The following is a 12,206-nucleotide window of genomic DNA, read 5'->3' as shown; positions in this document are numbered from 1 at the left end:
ACCTAATAATGGAAAGCTATTTTTATGTCAATAAAGGTTTTCTTTTTCTTTATAAAAACATCTCAAGTATTTTTTTTTCTTTCTTTTTTTATTAAACACGAGCATTTATATGAGGTTTAGTTTCAACATTCATAATGGACTTTAACATCAATTCAAGAGCATCTTGCTTCTTGTTGGCTGCAGCATTACGAATTTCTTGAATTTTACTTTCAGTTTCTTCGTCTACTTTACCAAAGTTCTGATCTGATTGTCCAGAGTTCTATAAAAACAGATATTAAAACATATTGATTTTCATAATTACCAAAAAAAAAAAAAAAAAAAAAAAAACAGAAACAAACCTGAGCAACAAAGCTTTGATATTCTGCATTTTTCTGTGCTTTGATATTTTCAATTTCTTTTGCAGCTTCTAAACGAGCATCTTTTGCGCGTTGAACACGATCTATCATAGAGAAATAAGCCTATTGAGCTATACAAATAAAAACCTCTCATATAGCTTACATTGTTTTGCTTTTTGAACAATCTTGGCTGCTTCACGTTCGGCATCCAAAAGAGTATTAATACCTTGAGAATTAGAGACGGACTAAATTTAGGGTTTAGCATTCTTTTTTCTTTTCTTTCTTGCTTGTGCAATTTACCATATGGAATAGTGTTTGGTATCAAAGAAGGAGGAACAAGCAAAACGTTTCAAGATAGCAATTATTTAAAACTCCCTAAGATGATGACACCCACAAATTTTAAACGACGACTCAAGTGTCGGGCTGACAGCTCGCAAAAGAAGGAAAGGTATCAAGTTCACTTCATCCTCCTCTTTATTCTACACAACAAGCAGCAATGGTAAAATATCAACATCATGTAATCATCCATCCATCTATTTATTAACCTCTCCTTTCTTTTTCTCTAGTCCCACAGGTAATTATCAGAAAAATGAAATGGATATGCAATGTACTAAATCAAACTAATTACATTCAACACTTTTTTTTTTCTTCTCAATTTACAACACATCAGAAAATACGAGGGTATTGATTAATCACTGAATATAAGCAACGCAGCGTTTTTAATACAAATATATAGCTCCCCGTCACGGTCACTTGGGTTTCGGCCCCCGTAAGAGAACTAGATCCCACCGCGGTCGTGTTAAGGCTTACCCTAAGGATGATGCTAAGAAGCCCGTCCACTTGACTGCCTTCATGGGTTACAAGGCTGGTATGACTCACATTGTCCGTGATCTTGAACGTCCTGGTTCCAGTAAGTTTTTGATGAAACAGTGAAAAAAAGAGAGGAACCACTCAACAATCTGTCATAATAGAGATGCACAAGAAGGAAATTGTAGAAGCCGTTACTGTCATCGAAGTTCCTGCTATGGTTGTTGTTGGTGTTGTCGGTTACGTTGAGACCCCTCGTGGTCTTCGTTCTTTGACCACTGTTTGGGCCGAACACCTTTCCGAAGAGGCCAAGCGTCGCTTCTACAAGAACTGGTACCGTTCCAAGAAGAAGGCCTTCACCAAGTATGCTCAAAAGTATGCTGAAGGTGCCAAGGATGTCACTCGTGAATTGGAACGTATCAAGAAGTATTGTTCTGTTGTCCGTGTTATCGCTCATACTCAAATCTCCAAGGCCAAGCTTCACCAACGCAAGGCTCACATTATGGAAATCCAATTGAACGGTGGTTCTGTTGAACAAAAGGTTGATTGGGCCCGTGAACACTTTGAAAAGGAAGTTACTGTTGGTTCCATCTTTGAACAAGATGAAATGATTGATATCATTGCTACCACCAAGGGTCACGGTTTTGAAGGTGTCACCCACCGTTGGGGTACCAAGAAGTTGCCTCGTAAGACTCACCGTGGTCTCCGTAAGGTTGCTTGTATTGGTGCCTGGCATCCTTCTCGTGTCATGTACTCTGTTGCTCGTGCTGGTCAACGTGGTTATCACCGCCGTACTGAAATCAACAAGAAGATTTACCGTATTGCTACCGGTGCTGATGCCAAGTCTGGTACTACTGAATATGACTTGACCGAAAAGCAAATCACTCCCATGGGTGGTTTCCCTCACTATGGTGAAGTTAATGAAGACTTTGTTATGATTAAGGGTTGTTGTGCTGGTGCCAAGAAGCGTGTCATCACCCTTCGTAAGTCTTTGACTGTTCACACCAAGCGTTCTGCTCTCGAAAAGGTCACTCTCAAGTTCATTGATACTTCTTCCAAATTCGGTCATGGTCGTTTCCAAACTCCTGCCGAAAAGCACCAATTCATGGGTACTCTCAAGAAGGATCTTTAAATTCATTGCTATCATTGAATAAAAGAAAAAGAAAGGCAAAACCAGTTTCCTTTTTTTTTGTTATTTTCTGTGTTACCTTTTAAAGTTGCATAAAATATCACACAACTTTTTTTTTCCCTTTTTCCCTTTTTCCTTTTTTTTCCTTTTTTCTTTATTTTCTTTTTATTATTATTTTATATAAAAAGAATGACAAACGAAACAAACGAAGAAGTACCATATATAAACAATGTCTTCAGTAGTGATTACATTCCACCATTACTGCCTTCTCCACCTATTGGAACAGAATCCATACTATTTTCTCCCACCAGGTCTTCAAGCATAAGTTGGCATTCACTTTGGAATAATAGTGACTCTATTTGGAAAGTGGAACAAGAGGAATCGGCTGCTGTACGTCAAAGAAGCAATAGCATGATTCCTTATACGACTGCCGCAGCATTAGACGATTACTTTCAACCAAGAAAGAATACAAGAAGATATTCTCTAGTACCACCTACAAGCTCGTGGCCCTCAGAAGAAGATTATTATAGGTAACATTGATCGTTTGAAATCCGTTATGCTTTTATTTACTGTTTATGCAGAGAAGAGGTGTATCGACCTCCTACACCACCTTTTCAGGAACCAGTTGTGATTAACCCAAGTTCCATTGACGTAAATATCCAACACTTAGGAAAGGGAATATTAATACATCAAGTCAAGTTTAATGAGATCTACCAAGTTCTATTCAAATCTAATAGAATCGACTATTTTTATTATGTAGACAATGATAAAATTCAAATAGACGATTATGTCATTGTTGAAGGTGATAGAGGCTATGATCTAGGCAAGGTGATGGCTATTTTAGAAAAGAAAAAGACAACAGAAAAGCATATTAAGCAATTATTTTGTAAAGCAAATGAACAAGAATTAACCAACTATCAAACAAAACAAAAAGAAGAAGAAAAGGCTTTGGCTATTTGTCAGTGGAAGATTAAGCAAAAAGAGCTTCCAATGGAAGTAGTCGATGCTGAGTATCAATGGGACCGTCGTAAATTGACATTCTATTTCCATGCCACTCAGAGAATTGATTTTAGAGAACTTGTGCGTGAACTATTCAAGATTTATAAAACACGTATTTGGATGTCGTGTGCTGCTGCATAAAGAATACCCCCACTCATAAAAAAATAAAAGCAATTTTACCCTTCTCTATTGTTGAGCAAAAAAAAAAAAAAAATACAAATGTTGGTGTGATAAATTAAGTTTATAACAGAAGGTGTAATATTCATATGTGTTTTATATCAACATGATGGAAGGTACTGACATGAGAGCTATATTATTAACTCACTTTTTGAAGATAGAAAAAAAAAAGGATATGTTGTGCTATCTCTTTCAGTATAAATAGATATGCGTGTATACTTTCATACAGTTCAACTAAATTTCACACATATACACACATCGTATTGTGCTATTTGAAACATTAGTTTATGGAATCGGGGAATCGAGGTTCCCTATGGACCCACCTATTTTCTATACACACTAGATCAAAAAGAGCTTTTTGCATTCTCTCTTTCTCTTTTTTTCTTATATATAAAAAGGGGGCTCTTTCCTTTTTTGTTTCTTAATGACAAGAAAAGCATTTCGACCGATTGAAGTAGATGCTGATGCAGGCACTCATGACGATCGTCTTTATAATACAGTCTTTGTGGGTTGGAGAGCTAATCTAAGAAATAAATTATTACCCCTTGTTCGTTACGAAACACCCATTATAGCCTCTCTACAGGTACTTTTAAAAGAGAAAAGTATTGTTTTTCTGATGGTCCTTTTAGAAACATATCCGTAATAGTGTACTTGATAACTATTTTGTATGGACGGCTAATTTAGGAACACATACTTTTTTCATGGTATTTTTACCTATCCTTATTTGGTTTGGTAATGCAGAACTTGGTAGAAAGTAAATGAATATAGGGATCTATTGTTTTCCCCATACATATACTGATGTATGCTTAGTGCTTGTTTCTTGACAGCTTCTGGTGTATTTTGGTCTGGGTTTCTAAAAGTAATTATAACAGATGATAAAAGAAAGGAAGAAATTCTTATAATGAGTATAGGACTTTCTATGCCTTCCTAGACCATTATCACCACCTGTTCACCGATTGACCATGTCACCTTCTGTAGCCTTAGAATATGGGTTTCCTTCAACCCACTCAACGAATTCAGTCTCCGTTGCACTTTTCTTTATTTCAGTAGCATGTGAAAAAATTACCCCTGAATCGCCCACAAGATTCATTTCTATCCTTGCTTGTATATTTTATGCTGCGAGCGTCGTATTTGGAAGAATTTATTGTGGAATGCATTCAGTAACAGGTACGAAGTGCTCGATATAAAGATGAACGCTTACCTATCGAATTAGATTGTGTGGGAGGAACAGTATTGGCTTATTTGGTTTATTGGGTACAATGGACTTTTAAAGATCATCTTGATACATTATTTACAAGCGATTCATATTGGGGTAATTTCACCTATAAGATAACTTGTGAAAATGAATAGATGAATGAGGGCGTTAACTCTCATAATTTTTAGTGTTTATGGCAATTCCAATTTGTCTTATGCTCGTCTCACTTCAGTAATCTCTCCCCTTTTTTGAAAAAAAAAAATCCAATGAATACTAACAATAAGATTAGCCCTGATCCAATGGAAAGATGTCCATGTTTTGAAGATAGGTTGGAAAAAAAGAAAAAGAAAAGAACATACTCTAATTACACATATGTTATTAGTGTATGCTTTATGGGCGTTGTCATTGGTGTCATTCCAGGAAGTTGGTTATGTAACCATATAGATTACTGTCAAGCAGGAATTTCCTCCTCTTTTCTATCTAAAGATATGGGAATTTTGGCGATTTTATTACTATTAGTTAAACTGGTTACAGGTTAAAATAGTCCATTTAATCATATCTGTTATACTTAACCTTTTATAAACAGGCGTTGCTTGCCTATTCATTTGGCGTATCATATGTAAAAGGTTATGTTACTATATTTTACCACCTATTTATCGTGTATTTAATCTTCCTCATCGTAAATTTGAAATTGGCGCAAGGTAAACAAACAAATAAAGCAAACATATGCTGAATAGCTTACATATAGAACGTACAAGAGCTTACGCAGAGAAAGTATTCGTACTGTACCGTCTGTTTTGGATTTTCATTCAATGTCAGGAAATATGTCAGATCACGACCATATAGGTATTCAATCAGCTATTGATTTAAGGGAAAAACGAGAAAGCACACTATCTTATCGAAGAGGACGACAGACAGAGAAAGAAGAGGAGGTGTTTGACCCTACTTCGCTTTTAATAGTTGAAGATGCACCTCTTAGATACGATGTAGATATTGTTACAAAGTTAATTGTTTATTCTGGTATTGGATTCATTGCAGTATTTGGATGTCCCATCTTGTTTTTTCGCATATCATTTTTATAAACATGATTTCCATCTTTTAGCCTCATTCTCTACACAAACCGTATTTATCCTCGCTTTCAGTGTCTTCATTTGATCTAAATGATACTTGTTGACAGCGGAACAATCACAAAGACCCTTCTTAGAATGTGAACAGTTGCGTGGTTTTGAACTGATAAAGGCATATTTGGGTAGCTGACGAAGTTCAAATTTCTTTTGTATGGCAGGTATCAGCACTTCGGATATACTTTGCTTTTTATAAAGAAAACTAGCTGGAAACTTGAGATTAGGATAATAGTCGACTCTTGTAAATACAAGAATAACATGATCCCACCAGGTCTTTGGCTCAAAAACAGTCATCATTTCGTGAAAACGTTCCAATATATTTAAAACACTTTTCAAAATAGGTCAATTACTGATACTATCCTAAATATGCTCTTTTTACCTATTTAAAGGAGAATCGTATTGAAATACCAGTAGAAAAGCATCAATGCCTAGACGCGTACTGACGTCCTGAATGTAATCTTGAAAATCAGCTTTAAATTGTTGATCTCGATGCATTGAATCACCAAATCCAGGTGTGTCTGCTGCTGTGATCATTTTTTGACTATCATCGTCTATCATCCAAATACCTGTACGCTCTGTAATATTTTCTGTAACAGACTAATAAGCTATCAGTATTCATGTCTTCACTATCTGCATTTCATTACTCTTGCGCCAGGTTTGGCTTTAAATAAATCAGTGCCAAACATTGTATTTAATAAGCTAGATTTGCCTGCCCCTGTTTTTCCTAGCGGCAATAATACAAAATGCTGTATAGGCTTCTTTTCTCGCTCAACTGTAAATAAAAGCTCTTCATTGTCGTTGCTGGGTATTGGGTCATTGCCATTTAGAGATTGATATAAACGAAATTTATTCATACATCTTCAGAAAAAAAATTTATATAATTTAAAAAATAAAAATCAATTCAAACTCCGAAAGCAATTTCATTCAGATTATTTTTTAAAATTCAAAATTTATTGGTGCATGAATTGCACAAAAAAAGAGAATACTTCATTAGCTTGCGGCTCAAACAGTCTTCGAATCTAGCAGCTGAATATCTACAAAATCCTTAAAGATCTCTCAAAAGGACTCTATTGCATGCATCTTCAGTTCTAGACGATCATGTCTCTTCCTGCAAAAGCTCTTTTCTTTTAAGCTTACTTGTACATACTGACCAAAACTGTTCAATTGGATTGAGCTCAGAGGGGTAATCTGAAAGATAAACACAGCATAAACCAATTTGATCAATTTTTTTTGATATCAGCACTCTTGTGAATAGGATCACTGTTCATAGCAATGCAATTGTTCTTAAACTGTTCATGCTGATCCAAAATATCAAGGGTACTTGCAATGGAATTGAAATAGTGTCCTGTGACAGTTCTACCTTTGGTATTTTCAGTAGCATGAGTACCACCTGCTACCTTTCTCTTCTTCGAAGGGACCGGTTCATTTGGTCTTCTTTGATGCTATTACACAATAAAGAGAGATAGCACCCAAAATAGTTATTGTTTTGATCTTTATCTTGAGTATATATGCAAAAGCACAGCTTCTACCCCCCTTTTTCTACAATGCTACAGAGAGACTCATGTTAATTTCTTTCTATTTATTTATTGATGCATTCATAATTATGTTTAGCCATTAACTTTGTTTAGATATATTCTATAACAAAGAATAAGTAATGCTATTGTAATTCTTTAAGAGAATTGGTAACCAAAATAAGTTACAAGTAATAGGACTTGTTTAATAGAAGAAAAATAATTATTCTTTATACATGGTTATTATTTCTAGTTTGAGAAGTTACATCTTCATTTCTTGGATTGGGGTTGATGACTTGAATGTTTGTTCAGGTATTCTATATTTCGACAATCGATTAATACGTGTTTCTGTTGAGTCCTTTCAATATCTAACTTTTGTTTCTCTACTCATAGTGTTATTGCTGACACTATTAATCAAAATGATAATAATCAATGTGATATTAGGACCGAAAAATATTGTCAGTATCGATTCTATGAACAAAGGAACAGAAATTAAATACGGAGATGATTCAATGGAAACACAACATGATAGGTCTTCTGGCAAATCCCGATTATTATGCATCTTAAGACAAATAAATTATGATTAAGCCCCTTCAAAATAAACACACTTTAATAAAGAACATCTTGCTTCTATCTAAGAAGTTCTATTGCTTCCGACTTATTTGGTTGTCACTAAATTCGAAAGATCACAACATTATATAAACCCCCGCTTATCTCCTTCTTTCTCTTACTTTATCAATCCTACATTCATGCCTCATTAACTTGTGACAGCGTTAATTATATACATATTCAAACAGGTAAATCATGATTGATATAAAATAATAACTGATCTCTCATATCTTTCTTATTCCATTAGTGATACTAGCCTTCATAATGAAAGAAGATTCTCAACCGAGTACTTCAGCTGGCACCATGAGTACTACTGAGACTTTTGCTTCTGGTGATTGTATTTTATCTGTTAAATCATCTATCGACGATATTGGGTGAAATTAGCAATATCAAGAGCGATTGGAGAAGTTCGTAAACATCACCCATGCTACTACAACACATGCTTATTCTTTATCTAAGTTCATATTTCTCTGCGCGCTTCAATATGATACCAATTTGATATCGGTTCTTACATTAACAAGAAATTATTTTCTGAAGCATGGTTATCCTTAGTACGTTATTGTCGTGACCGTTTGGGTGAGGCAACAACTCGCAGGCGTGCACTCATTGGTCAATACATTCAAATATATCTCGATAATGCTACTTATGAAAGGCTCGAGCTCAAATATGCTCAACGATCATCTTCAGTAGAAGGATTGAAAAGATATACCGCTTATACCAATAATATTGGTGCTCATTTTGGCAATCATTTTTGTCGTGCAATCAATACCTTACTACAAATTCGTCAAAGAAAAATAGACTTCATTAGACAAAGGCAAAAAGAAGGCGTGAACAACTGAGTAATTTTCAAAAGAAATACATGAATAAATCACACTTTCAGCAAGATAATTTTAAAAAATTTTAGTCTCCAGAATTATTGATCCTTCTTCTATCGAACTTCTTTTTCAAGACCCTATTTACAATCAGGCTTTGCAAAGATTAACACCCAACTTGGCATCGTATCCAGTCTAATACACGCTCGAACAGAATAATATTTATTATGATGCTAAAGTTAATCTATGTGAACATATGATGACCTTCTACCAGCTTGCTCGCTTATTTGAAGCTCTCAGATTACCTATCTTCAATTGTTTTCCTCTTCGCAGAACCTGAATACCGGACTATGCAATAATTGATAGTAAAATTATTTGTCAAAGTATTCTTGAACGTCAGTAGGCTAACGGCATCAATAAAATGAACCTCTGGGCCGAGATAATAGACATGAATTCTGCAGCTTTGTAATCTCAAGAACTTGGTGTGTTTTGAATTCGTGGAACAATTCAAACAGATGGCGTGAGCGTCACATTCCTTAAAAAAAGACAAGATAGAAAGCATCGATGTATTGGTCTTCAAAGCACTTCCGTAGAACCTGTGCCTTACATAACAAACCTTAATTCTCAACAAGATGAAGAAATTACTGGGCACTGTGTTACTATTGACTCTGGAAGATAAGACCTTTTGTACTGTGTACAAGAACTCTACTGCTGATACACCACACGCATATAGATACACTAAGTCTTGCCAAGATAAGATGGAAAAAAACAAAGAAGTATCGTCGCATCTGTGAAGCCATCAGGCTACGAGAAGTACAAAATGCTGAGGCTATTGTAAATTCCCAACCTTTAAACCTATAAAATTTTGAAGAATACCTTAGAAATCGTGCAATAATTACTGAGTCTTTACAAAGACATTATACTGAAGCTACAACTAATTATTTGACTACTTATCCCTTGCATTGAAAATTGAAACTGCCTAAGTACATTAGTAGGCAGATAGCTAGCGAGGATATGGTCGCCAAATTGAAAAGTAAGTTTGGAAACGATGCTGTTTCTGTGATTGGTAACTATTCTGCTCCAAATATCCGATATCAAGAACCTGTGAGAGGCGTCAGATTCAGAAGGCTGCTGAAGAAGCATGAATTCTCGGTGTATTTGTATGATGAATTTCGAACAAGTCAGTGCTGCCCTTCTTGTGAAAATCGTAGTCTGACAACCTTCAAGAGAATATCGAATCCACAGCCATATTAAAGACGAAATAATCCTGAAATTATTTGTCATAGTTTACTTAGGTAATCAAATACTGTGATCAACGATTATCAAAATTGTTCGCTGACTTTTTTTTTTTTTTTTTTTTTTTTTTTTTTTTTTTTTTTTTTTTGTCACTTAGATGTTTAAATCAAAATTGCAAAGTGCCCGTACAAAATATTTCAGGTGCTGAAGAGTTTCGTGGACGTTTATGGAATCGGGATTTGGCAGCATACCTAAACATGATTCATATTGTTCGCAACTTTCGTTTGAATGATGAAATACAGAGAGATTTCAGCGTGCTGGGGCTGAAAGAAGAATACCTGAAGAGAATGAAGAACGACGAGTTTTACCTAGAACCCTGTAATTTCCAACACAGTTATCGCTGTATTACCCTAGATGCACTTTGGTAAGCTTGAAACTTAAACAGCTTGATACTTTGTTTATTAACATTTAGTTGTTGCACCTTTCATCATTCAATGCAGGCTTCGAGTTATTGGAAAGTTTCATGTATTGATATATTATTCATTTTCTACTTGCTAATTTTTTTCTTTTATTGTATGTACTATTATTCTTATTCTATCTTTTGCATCAATTTTCCTTCTACTTTTGCTCAAAACTTTTTCCTGTTTCAACGCTAAATTTATTTTTACTTTATTTGCGCGAATTTTTTTTCTCAAAAGTATACTAATAATTTCGGAATGAAGTGTCAAAACAAAGCACTTTAGGATTTGATTGATTGAACGACTTACTGGTCATTTTAATTTAAAAAGAAAGAGAAATATACGAATGTTACACGGAATTAAGGGGGGGGATATTTTTAATTGGAAACAACAACTTTACCCTTTTCAAGGAAGCCGTGTTCTGGATCACCACCTATAAAAGTAGGACATATCGAAAATCGAACAATACCACTTGATCTGCCTTTTACTTCTGTCATGGTTTCCTCTTCAAATTCTTGTTTTCCCTCTTCAATAGTTACTGTTGTGATATCTACGTCCTGTCCTCTAATAGCAATAGCCAATTTGAGTGCTTTTTCCACAATGTCACAAATTTTGGTAAAATATTTCTTTTCTTCGTCTACTACTGCATCGTTCTCTTTCAAAAATGGATAGTAAATATCGGCTAAGTCATTATATATTTGCGTTGCAATCCTTTGCTTTTCATTCTGAGCAGTAACCTGAATTTCACTCTCTTTATTGCTTTTGGCAATAACAGCTGCCATCTGTTGGCGTAAACGAATAGAAAATTCGGATGAATGAGCCTGAAGCCAGTGATGTAGTTTATCATAGGCTTCATTAATGCCCAATCCAGGATAAATGGGTACATCAAATATCGATTTCACAAGGTGTTCATGAACCAGTTTTTCTGACAACAAATTAATAAATGAAGGATCCAATTCACCATTCTGAGGCTCCAGGATGGACAAGTGTGGCCAAGTTTTGACAAACTTTTCTGCTGCTCTTGCTTTATCTGCCTTTTTGTTGAGAGTCATGATGAGACGAGCGATCGAGTATTTAAGTAACTTGAAGGAATCACGAATGGTAGAGAGATCGTCGTCTGTGGCTCGAATGATGCGTGTATGTTCAAAAAAGTTGTGCTCAATAGTAGCATATTCGATTTCTCTGTCCTGATATGCCTTTTGCGCTTCTGCCAATTCATTTTGGAGTTTTTCCTTTTTGGCTTTTTCTGTTTGAATTTCAGACGTTCGCAATGCAATAAGTTCATTTAGTTGTTCTAATTCATTGTGTAATTGTTCGTCTTCTGGATTCATTTCTTTTGTTTGTTCAGTGATTATTGGTGGCATTTTTTCTTTTTCTACAAAGGGAGGTTTTTCCCCAGGGAAAAGCTATTTGAATATATAAAAGGAAAAATATTTTTAATTCTATCTTACCTATTGGATTATTATGATCTCCAGGACCAAGGGATATAGAGCTTGCTATACTTGGTCTTCTTTCGCCCTTTTTTGCTTTCTCCTTTGTTTTGAATAATCCTTTCATTTTGTTACTTGCTGAATTCAAATTACGCACTGTCTTTGACCTTTTCATTCCATTTGAATTAGATACAACCTGCTCTTGAGACGGTTGCTTAGAGCTACTATCTTGTGGAGAAGAAACTATATTGTCCGTCATGTAACTAAAAGAAGAAAGCAAAGCAAAAACAAAAAAAAAAAAAGGGAAAAAATAGGTTATACTTTCATAAATGCGATCTCCGATTTACTTTGTGCTTGTATCCAAAAGAAATGCTTTACCATTTT

General features: G+C 35.0%; 6 protein-coding genes across 6 annotated transcripts; 3 read left to right on the top strand and 3 right to left on the bottom strand.

Annotated features, from left to right (window-relative positions):
- Nucleotides 1-91: 91 nt before the first annotated feature.
- Nucleotides 92-489, bottom strand: RO3G_00673 (V-type ATPase, G subunit; the record flags this gene model as incomplete). Its single annotated transcript, XM_067655264.1, has 3 exons — nucleotides 92-259; nucleotides 339-439; nucleotides 483-489. 3 exons carry the CDS (start codon nucleotides 487-489, stop codon nucleotides 92-94), a joined length of 276 nt encoding a protein of 91 aa, XP_067511365.1.
- Nucleotides 490-929: 440 nt separating this feature from the next.
- Nucleotides 930-2,274, top strand: RO3G_00672 (60S ribosomal protein L3; the record flags this gene model as incomplete). The annotated part of the gene is made up of 3 exons (XM_067655263.1): nucleotides 930-942; nucleotides 1,072-1,245; nucleotides 1,307-2,274. 3 exons carry the CDS (start codon nucleotides 930-932, stop codon nucleotides 2,272-2,274), a joined length of 1,155 nt encoding a protein of 384 aa, XP_067511364.1.
- Nucleotides 2,275-2,682: 408 nt separating this feature from the next.
- On the top strand, nucleotides 2,683-3,411 carry RO3G_00671 (uncharacterized protein; the record flags this gene model as incomplete). The annotated part of the gene is made up of 2 exons (XM_067655262.1): nucleotides 2,683-2,801; nucleotides 2,853-3,411. 2 exons carry the CDS (start codon nucleotides 2,683-2,685, stop codon nucleotides 3,409-3,411), a joined length of 678 nt encoding a protein of 225 aa, XP_067511363.1.
- Nucleotides 3,412-3,871: 460 nt separating this feature from the next.
- Nucleotides 3,872-5,347, top strand: RO3G_00670 (uncharacterized protein; the record flags this gene model as incomplete). The annotated part of the gene is made up of 8 exons (XM_067655261.1): nucleotides 3,872-4,030; nucleotides 4,077-4,201; nucleotides 4,258-4,306; nucleotides 4,359-4,614; nucleotides 4,661-4,759; nucleotides 4,831-4,873; nucleotides 5,025-5,176; nucleotides 5,229-5,347. The coding sequence occupies 8 exons, from the start codon at nucleotides 3,872-3,874 to the stop codon at nucleotides 5,345-5,347; spliced, it is 1,002 nt and encodes a 333-aa protein (XP_067511362.1).
- A 371-nt stretch (nucleotides 5,348-5,718) lies between these two features.
- RO3G_00669 (uncharacterized protein) lies at nucleotides 5,719-6,300 on the bottom strand (the record flags this gene model as incomplete). The annotated part of the gene is made up of 2 exons (XM_067655260.1): nucleotides 5,719-6,094; nucleotides 6,146-6,300. The coding sequence occupies 2 exons, from the start codon at nucleotides 6,298-6,300 to the stop codon at nucleotides 5,719-5,721; spliced, it is 531 nt and encodes a 176-aa protein (XP_067511361.1).
- A 4,469-nt stretch (nucleotides 6,301-10,769) lies between these two features.
- RO3G_00668 (uncharacterized protein) lies at nucleotides 10,770-11,756 on the bottom strand (the record flags this gene model as incomplete). Its single annotated transcript, XM_067655259.1, has 1 exon — nucleotides 10,770-11,756. The coding sequence occupies one exon, from the start codon at nucleotides 11,754-11,756 to the stop codon at nucleotides 10,770-10,772; it is 987 nt and encodes a 328-aa protein (XP_067511360.1).
- Nucleotides 11,757-12,206: the final 450 nt, after the last annotated feature.

This window comes from Rhizopus delemar, genomic scaffold (genome assembly GCF_000149305.1).
Source record: "Rhizopus delemar RA 99-880 supercont3.1 genomic scaffold, whole genome shotgun sequence".
In the NCBI taxonomy this organism is placed as follows: Eukaryota; Fungi; Mucoromycota; class Mucoromycetes; order Mucorales; family Rhizopodaceae; genus Rhizopus; species Rhizopus delemar.
Note: the sequence above shows the minus strand (reverse complement) of the source record. Positions and strands in the feature narration are given on the sequence as shown.